We start from the raw sequence: 26,563 nt of genomic DNA on the forward strand, positions 1-26,563 counted from the left end.
GGATCTGGCACCATATCTAATCAGTTATTAATTATTTGGGAACCCCTGGTGAATCTTGTGAACTTTCTTGCCAGAAAATATCACATAGGTTTACTTTTTTTTTTTTTCTCCAAGTTTAACAGATTCGTGGACCTCCTGAAGTCCATGAACAGATCCTGTGCTAATAACACCAACTCTAAAAGCGTTACTTAAAGGACTTATATAAAAAACTTCTGGTTGAAAAAAGAGTAAGAATTTGGGATTAATATTAGAATGTGTTCAGAAAAAATGGATTTTTTTTTTTAGCACAGCTTAACTTATAGGTCCCATTTATCCTGTCTAATGAGAAACAAAATATACTTTCAACAACACTTAAAGAATCCTACGTCCTCTTGTCATTCATGATGTTCTTTTGATGATGCATTCAGACACCTGATGCAAAGAGCCAACTCAATGGAAAAGTCCCTGATGCTGGGAAAGACTGAAGGCCAAAGGAGAAGGGGCCAGCAGAGGATGAGGTGGTTAGATAGCATTACCCACTCATTGGACATGAATCTGAGCAAATTGCTGGAGATGGTGAAGCAGAGGGAAGCCTGGCATGCTGCAGTCCATAAGGTCTCGAAGAGTCGAACACGACTTAGCAACTGAACAGCAACAACAGTAACTCCGACACTGTGCTAGAGCAGGAGTACTAGGTTGGCTAAAAGTTTGTTGGGGGTTTTCCGTGCCATTGCATGGAAAACCCGAATGGACATAAGTCAACAAGCTCATGGTACTGACTTTAGAGGCCATCTATTCTTGAGGATATGAATAATTTTTAACACTTTTACTACTTAACCACGTTTTTACTAGTTCTACTCACACACATACATCACTTACCCTCCACTGGAATAGTATCCCTTTGACCTACCTGGACTGGATCCGTCCGGGTTGACCTGGGCTGTCTGCTTAAGCTGTGTTCAGCCACGGAGGTGTTGTGAGCTTTGGTCAGTGCACAGTAGGGGTGTGCAGGGACATTAGGACTGCGGCACCATGGGCTACGAGTGGGGAAAAGGGTTGGTGGGATTTCTTTTTCTCTGTAAAAGAAAAATTGAGCCCAAATTGAACTCAAAAGCCACTTCATCCAGTGATGTGAATAATGAAGGCTCCATTAGAGTGAAAGCATGTTCCAAGATCAGAGAGCATGGCTTTTCCAGTCTTGTGGGCATCACTGTTATTACATCAGAAGCATTTGACTACATATAAATAAATAACATAAATTCTGTACTTTCAGCCACAGCCAGCTCTTGATCCAAGATGAAAGTTCTAGATGATGCAAATCTTCCTCCACCTAAGCACTATGAAAGGCATGGTGATGACTTCCTCTCTGCACTGCTCCTTGGCCTTACCTCTAACAGCAGGGCTGTTATGAAATGAAACAACCAGAGGGGGTCTTAATATCAACTTGTGGAAATTGCCAGCCTTTATTTTCTCATGAGTGTATCTCTGCTTGCTCTGTGTTTTCGTGTTTCAAAACATAAAAGCTATTATGATTTTTATGGTCCTATTCAAAAAATTCAAAATAGAAGTGTTTTTTTTTTTGTCTTTATCAATTTATCTGTTCATCACATTGTCACCCAGTCATTCCCACCTGTTCAACCCTTATTAATTGTGGGAAGGACTCAATTAAAAAAAAAAATCAAGCGGACTTCCGTGGTGGCTCAGTGGTAATGAATCTGCCTCCCAATCCGGGAGACATGGATGTGATCCCTGATCTGGCAAGATCCCACATGCCAAGGAGCAACTAAGCCCATGTGCCACAACTGTTAAGCCTGTGCTCTCGAGCCTGGGGGCAGCAAATACTGAGCCCATGTGCTACAACTCCTGAGGCCCACATGCCCTAGCCCGTGCTCTGCAACAAGAGCAGCCGCCACGATGAGAAGCCTGCCTACCACCGCTAGAGAGTAGCCCCCGCTCTCCACAACTAGAGGAAAACCTGAGCAGCAACAATGACCCAGCACAGCCAAAAATGAGATGGAAAAAAAGAGCAAATTTTACCTCTTGAGAAAAGCTTGAACTTGTTCCACCTGGCATTTTGAGGAATCTCGCTTACACTGATCTTGTTTTTCTTTACTCGTAGTTACAACTGCTGGCCAATGAAACATGTGCCTTGGAGGGGTTGCACTTATTATTGAGCATCTGTCAAATTCGATGTCAGTCTCTAATTTCTCCCACGCTTGCTTCCAGTGAATGGGAGTGTACCAGGCAACAGCCTAACAAAAATGATTCATTAATATTAAATACTATTAGAGTTAGGTTTTTAAAATGACATAGGCTTATTGTGGGCTTCCCAGATAGCTCAGTTGGTAAAGAATCTCCCTGCAATGCAGGAGACCCTGTTTTGATTCCTGGGTTGGGAAGATCCTCTGGAGAAGGGATAGGCTACCCACTCCAGTATTCTTGGGCTTCCCTTGTGGCTCAGCTGGTAAAGAATCTGCCTGAAATGCAGGAGACCTGGGTTCGATCCCCTGGGTTGGGAAGATCCCCTGGAGAAGGGAAAGGCTACCCACTCCAGTATTCTGGCCTGGAGAATTCCATGGACTGTACAGTACATGGGGTCGCAAAGAGTCGGACATGACTGAGCGACTTTCACTTCACTTCACTTCACGCTCATTGCAATAAAATTTCAGTCAAACTGTAATGTCATTTATGTACTGTGAAATGATTAGTGAAACACACAATGAGGCTATAGTGAGACATCCTGCCTTAGTTTCCAACTCTGAAAATTTCAAGCTGCATCTCCTCAGGCAGGTTATCACTTATTCCCTTGGAATATATCCTCATATATAAAATGGGGAAGGTGGTGGCTCTATGATGGCATTATGAGATTCAGTTAAGCTACTGAATTTCATAATTAAAAGGAACTGTGCAAAAAGTTATATTAATAAGTTAAATTTTATTAGTTAATATATTTGTATATTATATATTTATATACTAATTTATATAGAGTAAATATAATATAAATATTAAATATAAATATATTAAATATGGGGCTTCCCTCGTGGCTCAGTGGCAGAGAATCCATCTGCAAGGCAGGAGATACAGGTTCAGTCCCTGGGTTGGCAAGATCCCCTGGAAAATGAAGTGGCAACCCACTCTAGTATTCTTGCCTGGAGAATCCCATGGACAAAGGAGCCAGGCGAGTCCATGGGGTCGTAAAAGCATCAGACATGACTCAGTGACTAAACAGCAACAATATTAAATATATTATATGTTAAATATAGTATAAATATAAAATATATATTAGATAATATAAATATGGGCTTCCCTAGTGGCTCAGATGGTAAAGAATCCACCTTAGATGGTAAAGAATCTTCCTACAATTCAGGGTTTCATCTTCAAACCTGGATTTGACCCCTGGAGAAACTCCCCTGGAGAATGGAACGGCTACTCACTCTAGTACTATTGCCTGGAGAATTCCATGAACAGAGGAGCCTGGCGGGCTATAGTATATGGGGTCACAAAGAGTCAGACACAACTGAGTGACTAGCATCAGTTCAGTTCAGTTCAGTTCAGTCACTCAGTCGTGTCCGACTCTTTGTGACCCCATGAATCGCAGCACGCCAGGCCTCCCTGTCCATCACCATATCCCAGAGTTCACTCAGACTCACGTCCATCGAGTCAGTGACGCCATCCAGCCATCTCATCCTCTGTCGTCCCCTTCTCCTCCTGCCCCCAATCCCTCCCAGCATCAGAGTCCTTTCCAATGAGTCAACTCTTCGCATGAGGTGGCCAAAGTACTGGAGTTTCAGCTTTAGCATCATTCCTTCCAAAGAAATCCCAGGTGACTAGCATATACACACACAAACATATATAAATATATACATATATTATTTGAAATGGGAAATGGGTGTTAAAACTAAAGACATGAAGAGGAAACCACGTTCTCCAAGCTAGAATTCTAGGTGGGCAGTTTGTTTTGGTTTCCTGAATATGTGGCATGTATACAACATATATGTGCAAAAATCATTCAGAAAAATCTTGTGTAGGGACTGATAATTATGTCTTTGTTCAACAGAGAAAGTTAAGCAGTGCAGTATACACAAACGATCTACTTGTTCTTGTGTTTTGTTTTTAGTTTATAAAATTATAGAGGCTTAGATTGATGTTGTATCCTTTGAAAAATCCTCTGTTTGCCTTGATAAGTTAAACACACGTAAAGACAACACAAGGCAAGTTCAGCTAGGCAAAGAAAGAGAAAGATGAAAGATTTTTTAAAAAAATTTAATTTCATAGATCACAGCAGGAAACCCCACTTTTGGTTCAGGTCATCAGTTAGGGATTCTCCTCTTTTGCAGCTCAAATAGATATTTTTGTGGAAAATATGTTAATCATCTTTTGAGTGAAATCTCTCTCAATTAGATTGTAAGCCTTTCCTAGCCAAGAGCAATATTTAATTTCTTCCTGTATTATAAGGGACTTAAAAATATCTACTGATAATGATAATGTGATCAAATAAAATGATATAATTTTAATCTCACTTCTGAAATGTTGACCATATGAACCTTGTGGGCTATTTTTAGTGCCTAATAGAAAATTTTTTGGAGTTGAAATGTCTGGTTTTATTTTACTTTTGCCATTTTGCCAGTCATGTGACCTTGAGAAAGCCATTTAACTTTCCAAGCCCCAATTTCTTCCTTTGTAAAATCTGAGATTAATCTGAGAACCAAAGGAGATAATGCACATATAAACAGCCCTTCATGAGTTGCTACAGCACTGGAATTCGCTGCTCCATATTTTCTGAGAACAATGTATTGGGAAAATTCAAGGCATTCAGTCATATGAGATGCCTATTACATTTTTGGCATGTAATGTAGAGGCTAAAAATCATATAGGACAAAAATGTGGTTGGTGAAAAAAATCTAGCCTTGTTTAAAAATCAGTAGCCTCATAGAATCATAGTGATTGTGCTACATAATCTTACATAAACTCATGACAGAGCAGGACTAAATCTACCTTTATATTACACCATATGGCTTGTAGTTGATTGAATATTAACCATTGGCAAGTTAGTGATGAACCAAAAAGCAGTCTGTCATACTTTATTTAGGTTTCTATTTTTAGAGTTAGACATGACTTAGTGACTGAACAACGATATGACTGAACAGCGATATAACTTCTCTTTGCCACACTTTTTTTTAAAAGAGTATTTTTCAAGTCCAGACTCAGGACCTATTCTAATGTATGTCATTGTCTACTATGTCATTGTCCACTATTGTTTTAGTCAGATTTCAGGCTTCATAACTTTTCCCACAAGATATAAATTATTTTCAACACACAAGTTATATCAACACAAAGCCATTCCAGGATCGCAAAGAAAGCTTGGATCTGTCTGTTTTTCAGCATGTCTAATTTCAAGGAAAATTTGTCTGCCAACTGCAGATAGTGAGATCCAGTATCACTGAGGTGAGAACAGGAATTAATTGTTTTTTTAAAAAAGGGGGAGAATTTTGTGCTTATATTAGGGTTTTTCGATTGACAATGTCACACCTCAGTGTATTTAATAGAAATATTTTCTATTTGAATTAAACAATGCTGATTGCTTTACCATGGGGTGGAAATTCCAATAAGATGTGACCTTAAAAAAAGGTCCCTTCCCTCCTGAATCATGGAGTTATTTCTAGGAGACTTAATTTTACAGTGAATAAAGTATAATGTGTGTGTGTGTGCTTAGTCACTCAGTCATGACCAACTCCTTGCTACCCAGTGGACTGTAGCCCACCAGGCTCCTGTGTCCATGGGATTTTCCAAGCAAGAATACTGGGAGTGGGTTGCCATTTCCTCCTCCAGCAGATCTTCTCCACCCAGGGATCGACCTAGCGTCTCTTGCGTCTCCTGCATTGTTAGGCAGATTGTTTACCACTAGCGCCACCTGGGAAGCCCGAATAAATTATATAGTCGCTACAAGTTAGAGTCTATAGTCCTCTGAGAGTAGGAATCTTGACCTGTGTTATATTCCCAACATTTATCACACTTATCACAGCCCTGGGAATAGAGAAGAATCTCGACAAGCAATTGAGAAATGAAGAAACTAATAGAAAAAAGCCCACATGTAGTTCCTTCCTTTCTCATCCTTCTCTTCAGGAGAAGGCCAAATGCCATAAATAAAATCCATGCTTGATTCTGAAACTTGAAGTCACTTCTAGAAATACAGGATATTAAAATTATCTTTGCCAAACTATAAGCACCTCTTTGGCACTCAAGAGAGGCTGCTACTGATTTGCCTGACATGTTATGACAGTTAGTGACGGTTCTTTCCAAGCTTTCAAAGATGAAAAACTCATTGAGCGAGCTAAGAGGGGAAAGGAGGACACAAGCAGAGCTATCTGTTCTTATTAAAAACCATTATTAAGGACTGGACACTGACTTCACCGTTAGGTTTGCACAGGATTGTGGTACAGTTTGGGCCTGTTTGAAACCTGTCTTGTTCCTTCCAAAGAAAATCAGATGGTGACTGATGCTTTACTTCAGATGCTGCTGTCCAGACCTGTAAGAAAAGATTTTGTTAATGACAGTTGCCAGTGGAGTTTAATGTAGTTTTATAACTGTAAGAGTTATTGCAGCACATCTTTTAAACAGGTGAGTTTTTTTTTTTAAGATTAAAAAGTCTTTATTGAATTTGGCATAATGTTGCTTCTGGTTCATGTTTTGGTTTTTTGGCTGCAAGGTATGTGGGGTCTTAGCTTCCCGATGAGGGATTGAACCTGCAGCCCCTGCATCCGAAGGTGAAGTCCTAATGACTAGACCTCCAGGGAGGTCCCAGAGGTCTTTAAAATATACCGACATCCAAACCAGTCAATCCTAAGGGAAATCAACCCTGAATACTTATTGGAAAGACTGATGCTGAAGCTGAATTTCCAATACTTTGGCTTCGTAATGCGAAGAGCTGACTCATTGAAAAAGACCCTGATGCTGGGGGAAGATTGAAGGCAAAAGGAGAAGGGGCTGGCAGAGAATGAGATGGTTGGACAGCATCACTGATTCAATGGACACACACTTGGGCGAACTCCAGGAAATGATGAGGGGCAGGGAGGCCTGGCATGCTGTAGTCCATGGGGCCGCAAAGAGTCAGACATGACTTAACGACTGAACAACAACAATAATCTGTAATGTCAAGTTGTATAACTGCAAAGCTAGTGTATGTGGTTTAGAGGGATGCCTGAGAAAGAGGGAGGAGCTCTTTAGTATCACCTAAGGAAACCTTCTCTTTCCTTTCTTTTAAAGACTATGCTGCTTAGTTTTAAGAACTTAGATATTTCATTTTGATAGTTAAAGCATAAAAACACAAAGTATTGTACGCCAAATTGAAGAAAGCTACAGAAATTTAATTATAAGAATTTATTTTCAGAGATGGACAAAGTGACACAATTAACTAACAACAACCCAAAAGTCACAGTTAACAGAGAGATCAAAGAAACCACCAGCGCTTAAGCCACAGTCTGACTGAGGAAATGAAGTGTTTCCTGTACAATTCTATATATATATCTATATATCTAGCTATAGATATATAGATATATATCTATATATCTATTTATATCTTATACTCACGGTTACTGTGGAATTGGCCTGCATTATGATACCGGGAAGGAATCGGTAGAGAGAGATTGTTTGTCCATCCACATTTTGTCGGAGAGTATGATTTCCAATTTCCAGCTCTTTGTCACGGGAAGAGTTAATGAGCTTCACGAATAAACCCTTGACATTCACCTCAGCTATTTTAATGTCTCCAAGAGCACTAGCAAATAAAATGCAAAGATTACAAACTGCATTCAGAAGAGCGGGTGTTTAGCTCACTTTAAGAACAGAAAAATAAATATGCTTTGGAAGCTGTTGCTGAGCACTGTATCCTGTTGGACAAATTCCATGTAGAAATAGTGTATTTTGTGCCCTACGCAAATGGTGTGATTTCTTAGTTCTGCATGTTTATCTGTGGAAAAGAATTATTTTTATATAAAATATTTAAAGAAAGCTTTAAAAAATGCTTCAGATACCAAGGTACAGATGCCATTGTTGGTGTTTGGTTGCTAAGTCGTGTCCAACTCTTTGTGGACATGGATGGATGTAGCCCATGGGATTCCTCTGTCCCACCATCTTTGTCCATGGGATTTTTCAGGCAAGAATACTAGAGTGGGTTGCTATTTCCTTCTCCAAAGGATCTTCCTGATCCAGGGTTGAACCTGTGTCCCCTGCATTGCAAGACAGATTCTACCACTGGACCACCAGGGAAGCCCTAAAGATGCCATGCCATGCCATGCTATGCTAAGTTGCTTTAGTCATGCCTGACTGTGCAATGCTATGGACTGTGGCCCGCCAGGCTTCTCTGTCCATGGGATTCTCCAGGCAAGAATACTGGAGTGTGTTGTGATGTCCTCCTCCAGATCTTCCTGACCCAGGGATTGGACCTGCATCTCATTATGTCTCCTTCATTGGCAGACAGGTTCTTTACTGCTAACTCTACCTAGGAAGTCCAAAGATGCCATAGGAAGGCAAATTCTCTGCTGTACTTCCACCAGTACTGTTCTACCTCAATCTCGCTTCTCCTTAGTGACTTCAATCGCAAGAATTTAGATTTTTTAAAATGTTGGCCTAATTTGTCCTTATGCTTGGTTTTATTTTTTCTGTTTTTTCTCCCAAATCTCTTTGTTCTCTATAATTCAGTCTGGATTTTTTTTCTGAGAATGTTCCAGTTCAATAATTCTCTCTTCTGTTGCATCAAATATATTGTTAAACTCATATACTTTTGAAATAGTAATTTCTGTTATTGGATTTATTTCTAGAATTTCCTATTGATTCTTTAATTTTAGTTTCCAATTCTATGCTAAAAATGTTTATCTTGCCACTTAATTTCTTGACTATTTTAGTCAATGTTATTTAAAAATCCCTATCAGATAATCATAATATCTGGATCACCTAGGCCTGTTTTTTGTGTTCATTTTTAATCTTAGCTTTGGGTCAAGTTTTAACTGTATCTTGTTATGTTTGACTTAGTGCCTAGTATCAATATAATATATTGAACTTTGCAGAGGTAATATAAAGCTATGTATAATGTTTTCTCAGTCCACAGAGGATTTACTTTAGCTCTGGCAGCCATCGACATTGAGGGGAAATCACTTTAACCCAATCAAGGTGTAAAATAATTTGACACTAAGCTTTGGCCCAAATTACTAGTAGTGTTAGTCGCTCAGTCCAACTCTCTGTGATTGCATGGATTGGAGCCTGCCAGGTTCCTCTGTCCATGGAATTCTCCAGGCAAGAATTCTGGAGTGGATCGCTATTTTCTTCTCCAGGGGATCTTCCTCACCCAGGGATCAAACCTGTGGCTCCTGCATTGCAGGCAGATTCTTTACTGTCTAAGCCACCAGAGAAGTCCAAATATAATGTAAGTGCTATATAAATAGTTGAAGATGAGTACCAAATTCAAGTTTTAATTTTTGGAATTTCATGGAATTTTTTTCAAATATTTTCCATATGAAGAGTCAGCTATACTTTCTTTTCTCCAAATATCAAATTCCTAGCAAATATATAATACTATATACAGTTTCAAATTAAACTAAATTAACAGGGTGGGGTTTTTTGGTTTGATTTTGCTTTAATCTGTAACATACTGCCATGAGTCTTTGGATGTGGCATTTAACCAAAAAGGCTGAATATGGTCACTCTCTGTATGAAAGGTGTAAATACATAAGGTGACAACATTTTTGTGTACTATTTTTAAAACATGATAAATGGCATTATCAACATTACTCATAATTTAAATATTATGTATACATTAGAGATCATCTACATAGCAGCAATTATGTAAGAGGAACACTAGAAAATAAAACTTTATAATGTTCTTATGCAGTGCTTCATCAATTAAATGTTTTATCTGAAGAATCTATGATATAAAAATTAGAATCTGAGTTTTACTTTTTGAATGCATGGGTTGTAACCCACAGAAATGAGGAGTATATTGTTTGGTCAGGGTCTTATTAATTTAAGAAGCAAAAAATTTAAAAACCAAACATGCCACCATTAAAAATACTAAATCTGAAAATAATGTAGCTAAAAGTTAAATCATTCTGTCCAGTAAGTTCCAAAAAATTCACACATTTCAAACATTAAGGCAACTTTTCCCCAACCAAACAGTACTTTATAAAAATATATGTCACTTCAAAACATTATATACATAGTGACAATAAATTTAGCTAGTTGTAATCTTTAATACATTAATAAAGTATCACATATTACAAAGAATTTATGCTAGGTGCTTGCATGTATGTTCAGGTGGAATTAGAGTTTTAAGTACAGGTTTCACTGGGTGAAGTGAACGTCCTTCTTTAGCGAGTTCTCGTATCACACACATAAAGTGGCAGTGGGATCGCTTCTTCCCGCTTCTCTACAATATTGGAACTGCATTTCTTCAGGTGGCCAGCCATTTATTTTGAATATAGCCTTACTATTGGATGTACTTTTGAAGTCATAACTGAAAATCTGGGATGACCCTTCTTCTTGACAGGCCCTGAAATTCAGTTTTTATTCATCCAGTCTTGTGAGACTGCCAAAGTCTCTGATTAAATTCTCAGCCTCTTGGTGGTGGTAGGTTAGTCACTAAGTTGTGTCCAACTCTTGCGACCCCATGGACTGTAGCCTGCCAGATTCTTCTGTCTCTGGGTTTTCCCAGGCAAGAATAGTGGAGTGGATAGACATTTCCTTCTCCAGGGGATCTTCCCAACCCAGGGATCGAACCTGAGTCTCCTGCACTGCAGGTGAACTCTTTACTGCTGAGCCACCAGGAAAGCTAGTGAGACGGCCAAAATTTCTGATTAAATTCTCAGCCTCTTAGCTGCTGCTTTCAAATCGACAACTGTTTTGAGGAGAAAAGTGGCTCCAAATGTCAGGCTATCTCTCTGAGTTCCCTCTCCTAGAAGAGGGCTTGTGAGAATAAAGGATGATTTATGTGAGAATAAAGGAGAATAAATTAAGATCTATGAAATCTTAATCTACACTAGCAAATGGCTTTCAGCAGTCTCATTTTATACCCATACTACATTGTACAAAGATGCCTATTTTGTAGAGGTTCATTTGTGAGCAATTTATATACCAGTTCTTTTCTTTTACATTAGCATTATGGTTCTTACTAAGTTGTATATATAACATTTTTACGGTTCTTTGATAGCCCTTGAATTTCTCAGTGTCATCCTCATTCTAGTGCTATTGAATTCTCTGTGGGATGTTTTCATTTCTTGACAGAATTCCTTTTTGTTTTTCATACTTGCCTTTTCTGCCTGGGATGATGAGCAGTAGGTTGAGTTTTTCTTTTCAACAGATAAGACCCTAGGATATCTCAGTTATCCCTTTGGTATCTGTATGTATTTGGATATGTATAGTTGCTTTTCAAAAATGTTCTATTATTCAAGTGAAATGTTTATTCAGTGATGCTAAATTTTTATTTTATGTATATAAGTAGCATAGATTAGCTTGTCTGAAAGAAAAAATACTATTGTCCATATCAGAGCTAGTAATTTCATTTGCCTTCCTTTTGATATAATGCCAAAAGTTACAGAAAAATACTTCATACAATACAAGGAAATTCACAGAGCCAGGGCTGTTAATCTATCACACAGCCTTTTATAGTTATCTTTTTTCTTCCCTGTAAGCCCTCCCATTATTTCTTTAGTGGGAAAATGACTTGAAACCTCTGCTTATAAGTTGAGTGAGATGGGTTGAGTGTAGAGTGATATACTAAACAGTCTGTCAGTAGCCTTTGCATGGTCTTGATTTATAGATATTGAAAAGACAAATGGCCATAACTTTTATTTTTTAAATGATAATTTTTCATTATTTAAGCTCTAATTTCTCTACTTGTAGGGTTCTACTAGATAGCTCCATGCTACTTATCTGCCTTTAGGGTTTTGCTACTCTAAAGCTTACTAAACTTACCTTTAGCATTTCAGTTCCTCCAATATGCATGTATCTAACATTATCTGAGAAGACTGACACCTATGTTTATAGCTGCCATTAACAAAAGGAAAGACGAAGACCACATGATCACACTTTTTACATCAGATGCAGAAAAAAAATTTTTTTGACAAAATTCAACATCTTTTCACTATAACAACTCAAAAAATAGGTAAAGAAAAAACATACCTCAGCATAATAAAGGCCATATTTGAAAACACCTCAGCTAACACAGTCAATGAGATAAAACTTCCTTTAATATCCAAAACAAGGCAAGGACACCTATTCTCACCACTGCTATTCAAGATAGCACTGGGAATCTTACCCAAAGCATTCAGGCAAGAAAAAGAAATAAAAGGTGTCAAATAAGAAAGGAAAAAGTAAATCATCTCTGTTTGCAGATGACATGATTTTATAAGTAAAAAACCCTAAGAAGGAGAGATCACAACAGACAACACAGAAATACAAAGGATCATAAGAGAGTACTATCAACAATTATATGCCGATAAAATGGACAACGTGGAAGAAATGGACAAATTCTTAGAAAAGTACAACTTTCCAAAACTCAATCAGGAAGAAATAGAAAATCTTAACAGACCCATCACAAGCACGGAAATTGAAACTGTAATCAAAAATCTTCCAGCAAACAAAAGCCCAGGTCCAGATGGCTTCACAGCTGAATTCTACCAAAAATTTAGAGAAGAGCTAACACCTATCCTGCTCAAACTCTTCCAGAAAATTGCAGAGGATGGTAAACTTCCAAACTCATTCCATGAGGCCACCATCACCCTAATACCAAAACCTGACAAAGATCCCACAAAAAAAGAAAACTACAGGCCAATATCACTGATGAACATAGATGCAAAAATCCTTAACAAAATTCTAGCAATCAGAACCCAACAACACATTAAAAAGATCATACACCATGACCAAGTGGGCTTTATCCCAGGGATGCAAGGATTCTTCAATATCTGCAAATCAATCAATGTAATACACCACATTAACAAATTGAAAAATAAAAACCATATGATTATCTCAATAGATGCAGAGAAAGTCTTTGACAAAATTCAACATCCATTTATGATCAAAACTCTCCAGAAAGCAGGAATAGAAGGAACATACCTCAACATAATCAAAGCTATATATGACAAACCCACAGCAAACATTATCCTCAATGGGGAAAAATTGAAAGCATTTCCTCTAAAGTCAGGAACAAGACAAGGGTGCCCACTTTCACCATTACTATTCAACATAGTTTTGGAAGTTTTGGCCACAGCAATCAGAGCAGAAAAAGAAATAAAAGGAATCCAAATTGGAAAAGAAGAAGTAAAGCTCTCACTGTTTGCAGATGACATGATCCTCTACATAGAAAACCCTAAAGACTCCACCAGAAAATTACCAGAACTAATCAATGACTATAGTAAAGTTGCAGGATACAAAATCAACACACAGAAATCCCTTGCATTCCTATACACTAATAATGAGAAAACAGAAAGAGAAATTAAGGAAACAATTCCATTCACCATTGCAACGGAAAGAATAAAATACTTAGGAATATACCTACCTAAAGAAACTAAAGACCTATATATAGAAAACTATAAAACACTGGTGAAAGAAATCAAAGAGGACACTAACAGATGGAGAAATAGACCATGTTCATGGATTGGAAGAATCAATATAGTGAAAATGAGTATACTACCTAAAGCAATTTATAGATTCAATGCAATCCCTATCAAGCTACCAACAGTATTCTTCACAGAGCTAGAACAAATAATTTCACAATTTGTATGGAAATACAAAAAACCTCGAATAGCCAAAGCAATCTTGAGAAAGAAGAATGGAACTGGAGGAATCAACCTACCTGACTTCAGGCTCTACTACAAAGCCACAGTTATCAAGACAGTATGGTACTGGCACAAAGACAGACATATAGATCAATGGAACAAAATAGAAAGCCCAGAGATAAATCCACGCACATATGGACACCTTATCTTTGACAAAGGAGGCAAGAATATACAATGGATTAAAGACAATCTCTTTAACAAGTGGTGCTGGGAAATCTGGTCAACCACTTGTAAAAGAATGAAACTAGAACACTTTCTAACTCCATACACAAAAATAAACTCAAAATGGATTAAAGATCTAAACGTAAGACCAGAAACTATAAAACTCCTAGAGGAGAACATAGGCAAAACACTCTCCGACATACATCACAGCAGGATCCTCTATGACCCACCTCCCAGAATATTGGAAATAAAAGCAAAAATAAACAAATGGGACCTAATTAACCTTAAAAGCTTCTGCACATCAAAGGAAACTATTAGCAAGGTGAAAAGACAGCCTTCAGAATGGGAGAAGATAATGGCAAATGAAGCAACTGACAAACAACTAATCTCGAGAATATACAAGCAACTCCTACAGCTCAACTCCAGAAAAACAAATGACCCAATCAAAAATGGGCCAAAGAACTAAATAGACATTTCTCCAAAGAAGACATACAGATGGCTAACAAACACATGAAAAGATGCTCAACATCACTCATTATCAGAGAAATGCAAATCAAAACCACTATGAGGTACCATTTCACACCAGTCAGAATGGCTGCGATCCAAAAGTCTACAAGTAATGCTGGAGAGGGTATGGAGAAAAGGGAACCCTCTTACACTGTTGGTGGGAATGCAAGCTAGTTCAGCCACTATGGAGAACAGTGTGGAGATTCCTTAAAAAACTGGAAATAGAACTGCCTTATGATCCAGCAATCCCACTGCTGGGCATACACACTGAGGAAACCAGAAGGGAAAGAGACACGTGTACCCCAATGTTCATCGCAGCACTGTTTATAATAGCCAGGACATGGAAGCAACCTAGATGTCCATCAGCAGATGAAGGGATAAGAAAGCTGTGGTACATATACACAATGGAGTATTACTCAGCCATTAAAAAGAATACATTTGAATCAGTTCGAATGAGGTGGATGAAACTGGAGCCTATTATGCAGAGTGAAGTAAGCCAGAAGGAAAAACACCAATACAGTATACTAACGCATATATATGGAATTTAGAAAGATGGTAACAATAACCCTGTGTATGAGACAGCAAAAGAGACACTGATGTATAGAACAGTCTTATGGACTCTGTGGGAGAAGGAGAGGGTGGGAAGATTTGGGAGAATGGTATTGAAACATGTAAAATATCATGTAGGAAACGAGTTGCCAGTCCAGGTTCGATGCACGATACTGGATGCTTGGGGCTGGTGCACCGGGAAGACCCAGAGGGATGATATGGGGAGGGAGGAGGGAGGAGGGTTCAGGATGGGGAACACATGTATACTTGTGGCGGATTCATTTTGATATTTGGCAAAACTAATACAATTATGTAAAATGTAAAAATCAAATAAAATTAAAAAAAAATTGTAGGATACAAAAATCAACATACAAAAATCAGTGATGATTCTGGGCACTAACTAACCAAAAGGGAAATTAAGAAAACAATCCCATTTACTTGTCCCAAAGAACTAAACAGACATTTCTCCAAAGAAGACATACAGATGGCTAACAAACACTTGAAAAGATGCTCAACATCACTCATTATCAGAGAAATGCAAATCAAAACCACAATGAGGTACCATCTCACACCGGTTAGAATGGCTGCTATCAAAAAATGTCTACAAACAATAAATGCTGGAGAGGGTGTGGAGAAAAGGGAACCCTCTTACACTCTTGGTGGGAATGCAAACTAGTACAGCCACTATGGAGAACAGTGTGGAGATTCCTTAAAAAACTGGAAATAGAACTGCCCTATGACCCACCAATCCCACTGCTGGGCATACACACCAAGGAAACCAGAATTGAAAGAGACACGTGTATCCCAGTGTTCATCACAGCACTGTTTACAATAGCTAGAATATGGAAGCAACCTAGATGTCCATCGGCAGATGAATGGATAGGAAAGCTGTGGTACATATATGCAATGGAATATTACTCAGCTATTAAAAAGAATGCATTTGAATCAGTTCTAATAAGGTGGATGAAACTGGAGCCTATTAAACAGAGTGAAGTAAGTCTGAAAGAAAAACACCAATACAATATATTAATGCATATATATGGAATTTAGAAAGATGGTAATGATGACCCTATATGTGAGACTGCAGAAGAGATACATATGTAAAGAACAGACTTCTGAACTCCATGGGAGAAGGTGAGAGTGGGATGATTTGAGAGAATAGCATTGAAACATGTATACTACCATATGTGAAACAGATCGCCAGTCCAGGTTTGATGCATGAGATGGTGCTCAGGGGTGGTGCACTAGGATGACCCAGAGGGATGGGATGGGGAGGGAGGTGGGAGGAGGGTTCAGGATGGGGGACACATGTACACTCATGGCTGATTCATGTCAGTGTATGGCAAAAACCACTACAATATTGAAAAATAATTAGCCTCCAATTAAAATAAATTAATTAACTTAAAAAATCCCATTTACCTTAGCAATGAGAGAACAAAATACTTAGGTATTAAGTTAAACAAAAAATAAAAGACTTATATACCAAAAACCATAAAACACTGATGAAGGAAATTTAAAAAGACACAAGAAAATGGAAAAAATATTCTTCTATGTTCATGGATTGGAAGAAGTAATGTCAAAGTGTTTATACTAACCAAATCAATGCTGCTGCTGCTGCTAAGTCGCGTCAGTCGTGTCCGATTCTGTGCGACCCCATAGACAGCAGCCCACGAGGCTCCACCGTCCCTGGGATTCTCCAGGCAAGAACACTGGAGTGGGTTGCCATTTCCTTCTCCAATGCATGAAAGTGAAAAGTGAAAGTGAAGTTGCTCAGTCATGTCTGACTCTTCGCGACCCCATGGACTATAGCCCACCAGGCTCCTCCGTCCATGGGATTTTCCAGGCAAGAGTACTGGAGTGGGGTGCCATTCAGTCCCTCTCAAAATATAAATGATGTTTTTAAACAGAAGCTGTAAAAAAGCAATCTTAAAATTTATGTGAAACTATAAAAGATCTCAAATAGCCAAAGCATTCTTGAGCAAGGACAAAGCTGGAGATATCACACTTCTTGACTTCAAATTATATTGTAAAGCTTAAGTAACTAAAACAATATGGTACTAGAATAAAGAAAGACATATAGACCAGTGGAACAGAATAGAAAACCCAGAAATGAACCCATATATTTATGGTCAACTGCTGTTCAACAAGAGGGCCAAAAGCAAGGATAGTCTCTTCAAAAAATGCTGGAAAGTGGATATCCACATGCAAAAGAATAAACTGCACCTCTACCCCACACTATACATAAAAGTCAACTCAAACTGGGTTAAAGACTTAATAAGACTTGAAACCATAAAACTTCTATAAGAAAACATAGGGGAAAACCTTCTTGACATCAGTCTTGACAATAATTTCTTATTGTCAAGAACTCTGACATTCTTTGGTGTCTTAGGTAAGATACCAAAGCATAGGCAACAAAAGCAATTATAGAAAAGTAAATTGCTGGGAGAAATACAAATAACCTCAGATATGCAGATGAGCCCTCTCTTACGGCAGAAAGTGAAGAGGAAATAAAGAGCCTCTTGATGAAAGTGAAAGAGGAGAATGAAAAAGTTGGCTTAAAGCTCAACATTCAGAAAACTAAGATCATGGCATCTGGTCTCATCACTTCATGGCAAATAGATGTGGAAACGATGGAAACAGTGACAGACTTTATTATTTTGGGCTCCAAAATCATTGCAGATGGTGATTGCAGCCATGAAATTAAAAGACGCTTACTCCTTGGAAGGAAAGTTATGACCAACCTAGATAGCATATTCAAAAGCAGAGACATTACTTTACCAGCAAAGGTCCATCTAGTCAAGGCTATGGTTTTTCCAGTGGTCATGTATGGATGTGAGAGTTGGACTGTGAAGAAAGCTGAGCTCTGAAGAATTGATGCTTTTGAACTGTGGTGTTGGAGAAGACTCCTGAGAGTCCCTTGGACTGCAAGGAGATCCAACCAGTCCATCCTAAAGGAGATCAGTCCTGGGTGTTCATTGGAAGGACTGATGCTAAAGCTGAAACTCCAATACTTTGGCCACCTCATGCGGCGAGTTGACTCATTGGAAAAGACTCTGATGCTGGGAGGGATTGGGGGCAGGAGGAAAAGGGGACGACAGAGGATGAGATGGCTGGGTGGCATCACTGACTCGATGGATGTGAGTCTGAGTAAATTCCGGGAGTTGGTGATGGACAGGGACGACTGAGCGACTGAACTGAACTGAACTGAAGGCTCTTATACTATTTGAGAAGTGGTAAAAGATAACATGAAAGTATTCTGCAATAGTCTCGAGATGTATCCTATAAACTTGGAACGAACTTCTAAATAACAGTTGTCGTAAATCAGCCAACAATGGAGACAAAATGGAATTCATAATAATAATTAATTCCAAAGAAGACAGAGGGAAAAAGAGAACACAGAACAGTTGCAGCAAATCAAAAACAATTAACAAATAACATACATTATCAACCATATTAATAATTACTTTAAACGTGAATAGTTTAAAGGCCCAAATTAAAAGACTGAGATTGTCAGAAGGTGAAAAAGCAAGCCTATTACATGCTACCTATAAAACATAACATTAGATATAAAGAGACAGGCTAAAACTAAAAGGATAAAAAAATAACCATGTTAATACCAGCATTGGAATGGCTATATTGATATCAGACATAACAGATTTCTGAGCAAAGAATAATGCCAGGGATAAAGGTTATTTCATAATGATATAGACATCTGCTCATCAAGAGGAAGTAAGAATCCTAAATGTTTATGCACCTAAAAACAGAGCTTCAAAATACACGAAGCTAAAATTGAAAGACCTGCAAAGAGATATCAACAAATCCACAATTAGAGTTGGAGATGTTAACACCTTTTTCTCAATAACTGATGGACATAAAATCAACAACATCAAAAAAAAAAAAAGACAAAAAGCACCATCAACCAATTTGACCTGATTGATACTTATGAAACACTTTACTCACCATCAGAATATACATCCTTTGTAAAATGAACATTTACCGGTATAGACAATATCCTGCTAAAAAGTAAGTCTAAATACATTTAAAATTGTATGACTTAAGTCATACAAATTATATTCTTTGACCAGTATGAAACTGAATTAGAGATCAATAACAAAAGATATCTGGGACTTCTCTGGTGATCTAGTGATTAAGTCCGTCTGCCAATGTAGGGGATCCTTCGATCCCTGGTCTGGGAATAGTGCACATGCCATAGGGCAGCTAGGCCAATGTGCCACAGCTACCAAACCTGCACTCCAGAGCCCGTGAGCTGCAACAAGGCTAACCACCACAATGAGAAGCCTGTGCACCACAACGAAGAGTATCCCCTGCTCACCACAACTAGAGAAAGCCTGAGTGCTGCAATGAAGACTGAGCACAGCCAATAATAATAATGATTAATTAATTAATTTAAAAGGCTATCTGGAAAATCATTAGAAATGGAAAATCTGTAAAATTATTTGGGAACTAAATAATGCACTTCTAAATACTCAAGGAACAAAGAAGACATAAAAATGGAAACTAGCAAGTATTTTGATGCCATCAGTAGGCACTGAATCTTGGGCAGACAGGCCCTGGAAGAAGACTCAGTCTCACTATGCAGAGACAATAAGGAGAGCCTGAAGTGTGGTCTGGGTGGAGTGGCCGCGGTCAGCACAGTCAGGAGTATGCAGCAGCTCTCCTAGTGAGAGTGCCCTGGCACAGAAGCAGCCCAGATCTCAGCAGCTGAACCACCTCAACTTCAGTAGCCACAATACCTCAAGCCCTAACCCCAGGCAACTCCACATCACAGCTTTGCACTAGATCTGGGACAAACAAAACAAAGAAAGGTACATGACCCTGGGGCTGCTTCTGAGCAGAACTGCCGACACCTACACAGGTGGTTCAAAGGTCCTCTGAGACTGCACAGACCTCATTTGCTTCAGCAATTACCTCCTTTGGGGCGGGGCACGCACTTAAGGGCAACAGAGTCTGACACTCAGGGCTTCTGCTCCAATAACTGAGGAATACAACTTGCTTCTGGTAAGGTGTACAGCAACAGCCACAGAGCACAGCAGCAAGCCCTGTTTCACAACCTGCACAGACTCTAGACACTGTAACACCAACCACATGCTTATCACAGGGATAATGGCCAGCATACCCTTAGAAAATATACGCAGGTATCCATAGCAAAAGCAGTCATCACACCAAGAACACTGGAAACATCTACACAGGAATGTTCCCACATAAAAACACCTCTTCAAGACTACATTAGATAACTATTTTTCCTGAATTCATACAGACAGAGAAAGTTGAGTGAAATGAAAAGGCAGAAGAGTTAATTCTGGTTAAAAGCACAAGGGAAATCTCTGCAAGAATAATGAAACAGAGTTCACCAGTCTACTAGACTCCCAAGTTCAGAAAAGGTGATAATAAAAATGATGAGCTAAGAAAGATTATTGATATAAATGCAGATCACAGAAACAAGAAATTAGAAATGATAACGATGAACTAATCAAAAATACAGAATTCAATTGCTGAGATAAAAACCAATCTAGAAGCAATGAGTAGCCAATTAAATAACACAGAAGAACAAATAAGTGATCTGAAAAGTAGAATAACGGAAATCAACCGATCAGAACAGCAGACAGAAAAACCAAAAAAAAAAAAGAAGAAGAAAAGAAAGCAACAAATCTACTGAATAATATAAAATAAAACATGTGAACCTATACATAAGAGGGGTTCCAGAAGCAGGAGAGAGAGACAAGGGGATCAAAAAGGTATTGAAGAAATTTTGGCTGAAAACTTCCCAAACTTAAAGCAAGAAGATCTCCAGGCACAGAAAGCACAGAGAGTACCAAACAAGGTGAAACCAAACAGACCCACATCAAGACATGTCATAATTAAAATGACAAAAGTTAACAATAAAGAGAGGATTCTAAAAGCAGCAAGAGAAAAACAAAAAGTCAGTTCACAAGGGAACCCCTAAAAGGCTATCAGCTGGTTTCTCTGCAGAAAGTTTACAGACCAGAAAGGAGTGTCATGCTATATTCAAAGTCCTGAAAGGAAAAAAACTTAAAATCTAGGATACTCTGCCCAGAAAGATTATCATTTAGAACGGAAAGAGAGAGAAAAAATTTCTCAGACAAGCAAAAAGAATTCAGCACTGGTTCAAAATTAGGAAAGGAGTATGTCAAGGCTTTATATTGTCATCTTGCTTATTTAACTTATATGCAGAGTATATCATGCAAAATGCCAGGCTGGATGAATCACAAACTGGAATCAAGGTTCCTGGGAGAAATATCAATAATCTCAGATATGCAGATGATACCACTCTAACGGCAGAAAGTGAAGAGAAACTAAAGTCTCTTAATGAGGGTGAAAGGGGAGAGTGAAAAAGCTGGCTTGAAACCCAACATTCAAAAAAACTAAGATCATGGCATCTGATCTCATAACTTCATGGCAAATTGATGGGGGAAAAATGGAAATAGTGACAGATTTTATTTTCTTGGACTCCAAATCACTGCAGACAATGACTGCAGCCATGAAATTAAAAGACTCTTGCCCCTTGGAAGGAAAGCTATGACATACCTAGACAGCATATTAAAAAGCAGAAACATCACTTTGCTGCAAAGGTCCATATAGTCAAAGCTATGGTTTTTCCACTAGTGTACAGATGTGAGGTTTGAACCCCTAAAGAAGGCTGAGCGCCAAAGAATTGATGCTTTTGAATTGTGGTAATGGAGAAGACTCTTGAGAGTCTTGGACTGCAAGGATATCAAACCAGTCAATTCTACAGGAAATCGACCCTGAATTTTTATTGGAAAGATTGATGCTGAAGCTGAAGCTCCAATACTTTGACCATCTGATGTGAAGTGCCAAATCATTGGAAAAGACCCTGATGCTGGGAAAGATTGAAGGCAGAAGGAAAAGGGGGTGACAGACGATGAGATGGTTGGATGGCATCAACACAATGGACATGCGTTTGAACAAACTCTAGGAGATAGTGAAGGATAGGGAAGCCTGGTGTGGTGCAGTCCACAGGGTCACAAAGAGTCAGACAAGACTTAGCGACTGAACAACCACAAACCTACCCTGAAACAGATACTGAAATCTCTTCTCTAAATAGAAAAGAAAGAATAATCTATAGGAAAGGGGAAAAAAATCACAATAGGAAAGGCAAATATATAGAAGGATTGAAAATCACTTAAATAAGTTAGTACGTAGATTTTTAAAAACTGAAAAAATTGTAAAAGTGATTATAATGATAATAAACAATAAAAGGATAAGCATTTAACAATTAATTATGTGGAGCATTTGAATAATACAGAAAATTATATAAAAAAAAATAAAAAAATTTAAAAACAATGATAAACACACACACAAAAAAAATGTAAAATAGGACGTTATCATCACAAAATGTCAAGACAACCTACAGATTGGGAGAAAATATTTGCAAACGATGCTACCAACAAGGGATTAATTTCCAAAATATACAAACAATTTATACTGCTTAATAACAGCAACAAAAAACAACCCAATAAAAAAATGGGTGGAAGATCTAAATTGATATTTCTCCAAACAAGACATAGAAGGAACATATCTCAACATAGTTAAAGCTACCCATAGCCAAGTAATACTCAATGGTGAAAAGCTAAAAGCCTTCCTGCTAAATTCAGAAACAAGACAAGGATTCCAACTCTCACTACCTCTATTCAACATAGAACTGGAAGTCCTAGCCATAGCAATCAGAAAAGAAAAAGAAATAAAAGATATCCACATTGGAAGGGAAGAAGGTAAAACTGTCCATATTTGCAGATGATATGATACTCTATATGGAGAGCCCTAAAGTCTCCACACAAAAACTATTAGAACTCATTAATGATTTCAGCAAGGTAGCAGGATACAAGATTAATATACAGAAATTTCTTCAATTTTTATACACTAATAATGAAATATTAGAAAGAAAAAAATTTTTTTAATCCTCAAAAACAACCCTCAAATCTCATCAAAAAAATAAAATACCTAGGAATAAACTTAACCAAGGAGGTGAAAGATTTCTATGCTAAAAACTAGAACACACTGATAAAGGAAAATAAAAATGGTTGAAAGAAGTGGAAAGCTATCTTGTGCTATTGGATTGGAAGAATATTATTATTTTTTTGTTTGTTTTTATTTTTTATTTATTTTATTTTATTTTTAAACTTTATACTATTGTATTGGTTTTGTCAAATATTGAAATGAATCTGCCACATGTATACATGTGTTCCCCATCCTGAACCCTCCTCCCTCCTCCCTCACCTTACCATCCCTCTGGGTCGTCCCAGTGCACCAGCCCCAAGCATCCAGTATCGTGCATCGAACCTGGACTGGCGACTCATTCCATATATGATATTATACGTATTTCAATGCCATTCTCCCAAATCATCCCACCCTCTCCCTCTCCCACAGAGTCCAAAAGACTTCTATACATCAGTGTCTCTTTTGCTGTCTCCTAAACAGGGTTATTGTTACCGTCTCTCTAAATTCCATATATATGAGTTAGTATACTGTATTGGTGTTTTTCTTTCTGGCTTACTTCACTCTGTATAATACGTTCCAGTTTCATCCACCTCATTAGAACTGATTCAAATGTATGGTCCTACTACCCAAAGCAAACTATGGATTTAATGCAATCTCTATCAAAATACCCATGGCATTTTTTTTTCAGAACTTTTATAATCCTAAAATTTATATGGAACTGCCAAAACAAGAGTAAGAAACCAAAACCAGAATTACTGAAGCAATCCTGAGGAAAAAGAACAAAGTTGGCAGTTTTACTCTTCCAGTCTTGGGCTATACTACAAAGCAAAGCTATAGTGGGCTTCCCAGAAGGCAGAGCGATAAAGAATCTGTCTGTCAATGCAGGAGACACAGGATATCTAGGTTTGATCCCTGGGTCTGGAAGATCCACTGGAGGAGGAAATGGCAACCCACTCCAGTATTCTTGCCTGGAGAATCCCATGGCCAGAGGAACCTGGCCGGCTACAGTCCATGGGGTTGCAAAGAGTTGGAATTGACTGAGCAACTGAGCATGCATGCACAAAGCTACAGTAATCAAAATAGTGTTGTATTGGCACAAAAACAGACATATGGATTAGTGCAACAGGATAGCGAGCCGAGAAATAAACCCACACACCTAACATCAATTAATGTATGACACAGGATATAAGAATATACAATGGAGAAAATGCCATTTCTTAAACAAGTGATGTTTGGAAAGCTGGACAGCTAAAGCTGGGTGTAATCAATGAAATTAGAATATTTCCTCACACCGTATGGAAAAGTAAACTCAAAATTGTTTGAAGACCTAAATGTAAGATATGACACCATATAGCTCCTTCTTCTTGTTTTTCAGTTGCTAAGTAATGTCTGACTCTTTGTGAACCCATGGACTGCAGCATGCCACACTCCTCTGTCCTCCACTATCTCTTGGAGTTTGCTCAAATTCATGTCCATTGAGTCAGTGATGCTATCTAACCATCTCATCCTCTGCCACACCTCCTACTCTCAACTTTCCCTAGCATTAGGGTCTTTTCCAATGTGTCAGCTCTTTGCATCAGGTGACCAAAGTACTGGAACTATGGCTTCAGCATCAGTCTCTCTAATGACTATTCAGGGTAGATTTCCTTTAGGATAGACTGGTTTGATCCCCTTTTGGTCCAAGGGACTCTCAACAGTCTTCTCCAGCACCAGAATTCAAAAGCATCAGTTCTTCAGGGCTCAGCTTTCTTTATGGTCCAGCTCTCACATCTGTACATGGCTGCTGGAAAAACCATAGTTTTGATTACACAGACTTTTGTTGGCAAAGTGATGTCTCTGCTTTTAAATACATTGTCTAGGTTTGTCATAGCTTTCCTCCAAGGAGTAAGCCTCTTTTAATTTCATGGCTGTGGTCACCATCCAGTGATTCTGGAGCCCAAGAAAATAAAATCTGTCACTGCTTCCATTTTTTCTTTTTTCTTCTATTTGTCATGAAGTGATGGGACAAGAAGCCATAATCTTTGTTTCTTTAGTGTTGAGTTTCAAGCCAGCTTTTTCACCCTCCTCTTTCACCCTCTTCAAGAGGTTCTTTAGTTCCTCTACACTTTCTGCCATTAGAGTGGTATCATCTGTATATCTGAGGTTACTGATATTTCTCCTGGAAATCTTGCTGCCAGCTTGTAATTCATCCAGCCAGCATTTCACATGATCTACTGTGATATAAGTTAAATAAACAGAGTGACAATATACAGCCTTGACATACTCTTTTCCCAATTTGGAACCAGTCTGTTGTTCCATGTCCAGTTCTAACTGTTGCTTCTTGACCTGCATACAGGTTTCTCAGGAGACAGGTAAGGTGGTCTTGTATTCCCATCTCTTTAAGAATATTCCACAGTTTGTTGTGATCCACACAGTCAAAGGCTTTAGTGTAGTCAATGAAGCAGAAATAGATATTTTTCCAGAATTCCCTTGCTTTCTCTATGGTCCAATGAATGTTGGCAATTTGATCTCTGGTTCCTCTGCCTTTTCTAAACCCAGCTTGCACATCTCAAAGTTCACATACTGCTGAAGCCTAGCTTAAATGATTTTGACCATAACCTTACTAGCACATCACTCAGATGGATTTAGAATCTTTTTTTTCATCTATCTTGATTTCAAGAGAGGGAGAAAAGTGGATGTATAATTCACTTGTAAAAACGTATCCACTTGTTGAAGAATGTCTTTTCTTCATTGTATATTCTTACTTCCTGTGTCATAGTATTAATTGGTAATATAGGTGTGTGGGTTTGTTTCTGAGCTTTCTCTCCTGTTATATTGATCCTTATGTCTAGCTTTGTGTCAATACCACACCATTTTGTTTGCTGTAGCTTTGTGCATGCATGATCAGTTGCTCAGTAATGTCTGACTGTTTGCAACCCTATGGACCATAGTCTGTCAAGCTCCTCTGTCCATGGGATTCTCCAAGCAAGAATATTGGAGTGGATTGCCATTTTCTCCTAGAAGAGAACATAAGCAGAACATAATTTAACATAAATTGTAGAAATATTTTCCTAGATCAATCTCCCAAGGCAAAAAGAAAAGGAAGATTTAAAAAACGGAACCTAATCAAACTTAAAAGCTCTTGCACAGAAAAGGAAACTATCAACAAAAACTATCAACAAAGGAAAAGACATCTATGGAATAGGAGAAAACATTTTCAAATGATGCAACCGGCAAGGGGTTAATATCCAAAGTACACAAACAGCTCATACAACTTAATAGGAAAAAAAAAATGTATCCAACATAGGTAAAGATCTAAATAGATGTTTCTCCAAAGAAGACACACAGTCACATGAAAAGATGCTTAACACTCCTAATTAATAGAGAAATGCAAATCAGAACCACAATGAGGAATTACCTCATACCTATCAGAGTGGCTGTCGTTAAAAAGTCCACAAATAATGTGACGTACATCTGAAACTAGCACAGCACTGTAAACCAACGATTCTTCTAGAAAAGTTTTAAAAAATATATTTATTACTAAAAATTCACAATTTAATCTGTTG

General features: G+C 38.2%; 1 protein-coding gene across 2 annotated transcripts in view; it reads right to left on the reverse strand.

Moving 5' to 3' along the window:
* Positions 1 to 26,563, reverse strand: part of LMNTD1 (lamin tail domain containing 1) — a 505,938-nt gene that overhangs the window by 18,199 nt on the left and 461,176 nt on the right. For both annotated transcript variants that reach the window (XM_025283405.3, XM_045165327.1), the window contains 4 exons: positions 7,567 to 7,753; positions 6,386 to 6,505; positions 2,017 to 2,231; positions 890 to 1,055 (listed from right to left, as the gene is read on the reverse strand). In XM_025283405.3, coding sequence (XP_025139190.2) covers positions 890 to 1,055; positions 2,017 to 2,231; positions 6,386 to 6,505; positions 7,567 to 7,753 — 688 coding nt within the window. The remainder of the gene's footprint in view (positions 1 to 889; positions 1,056 to 2,016; positions 2,232 to 6,385; positions 6,506 to 7,566; positions 7,754 to 26,563) is intronic.

This window comes from Bubalus bubalis, chromosome 4, assembly GCF_019923935.1.
Source record: "Bubalus bubalis isolate 160015118507 breed Murrah chromosome 4, NDDB_SH_1, whole genome shotgun sequence".
Classification (NCBI taxonomy): domain Eukaryota; kingdom Metazoa; phylum Chordata; class Mammalia; order Artiodactyla; family Bovidae; genus Bubalus; species Bubalus bubalis.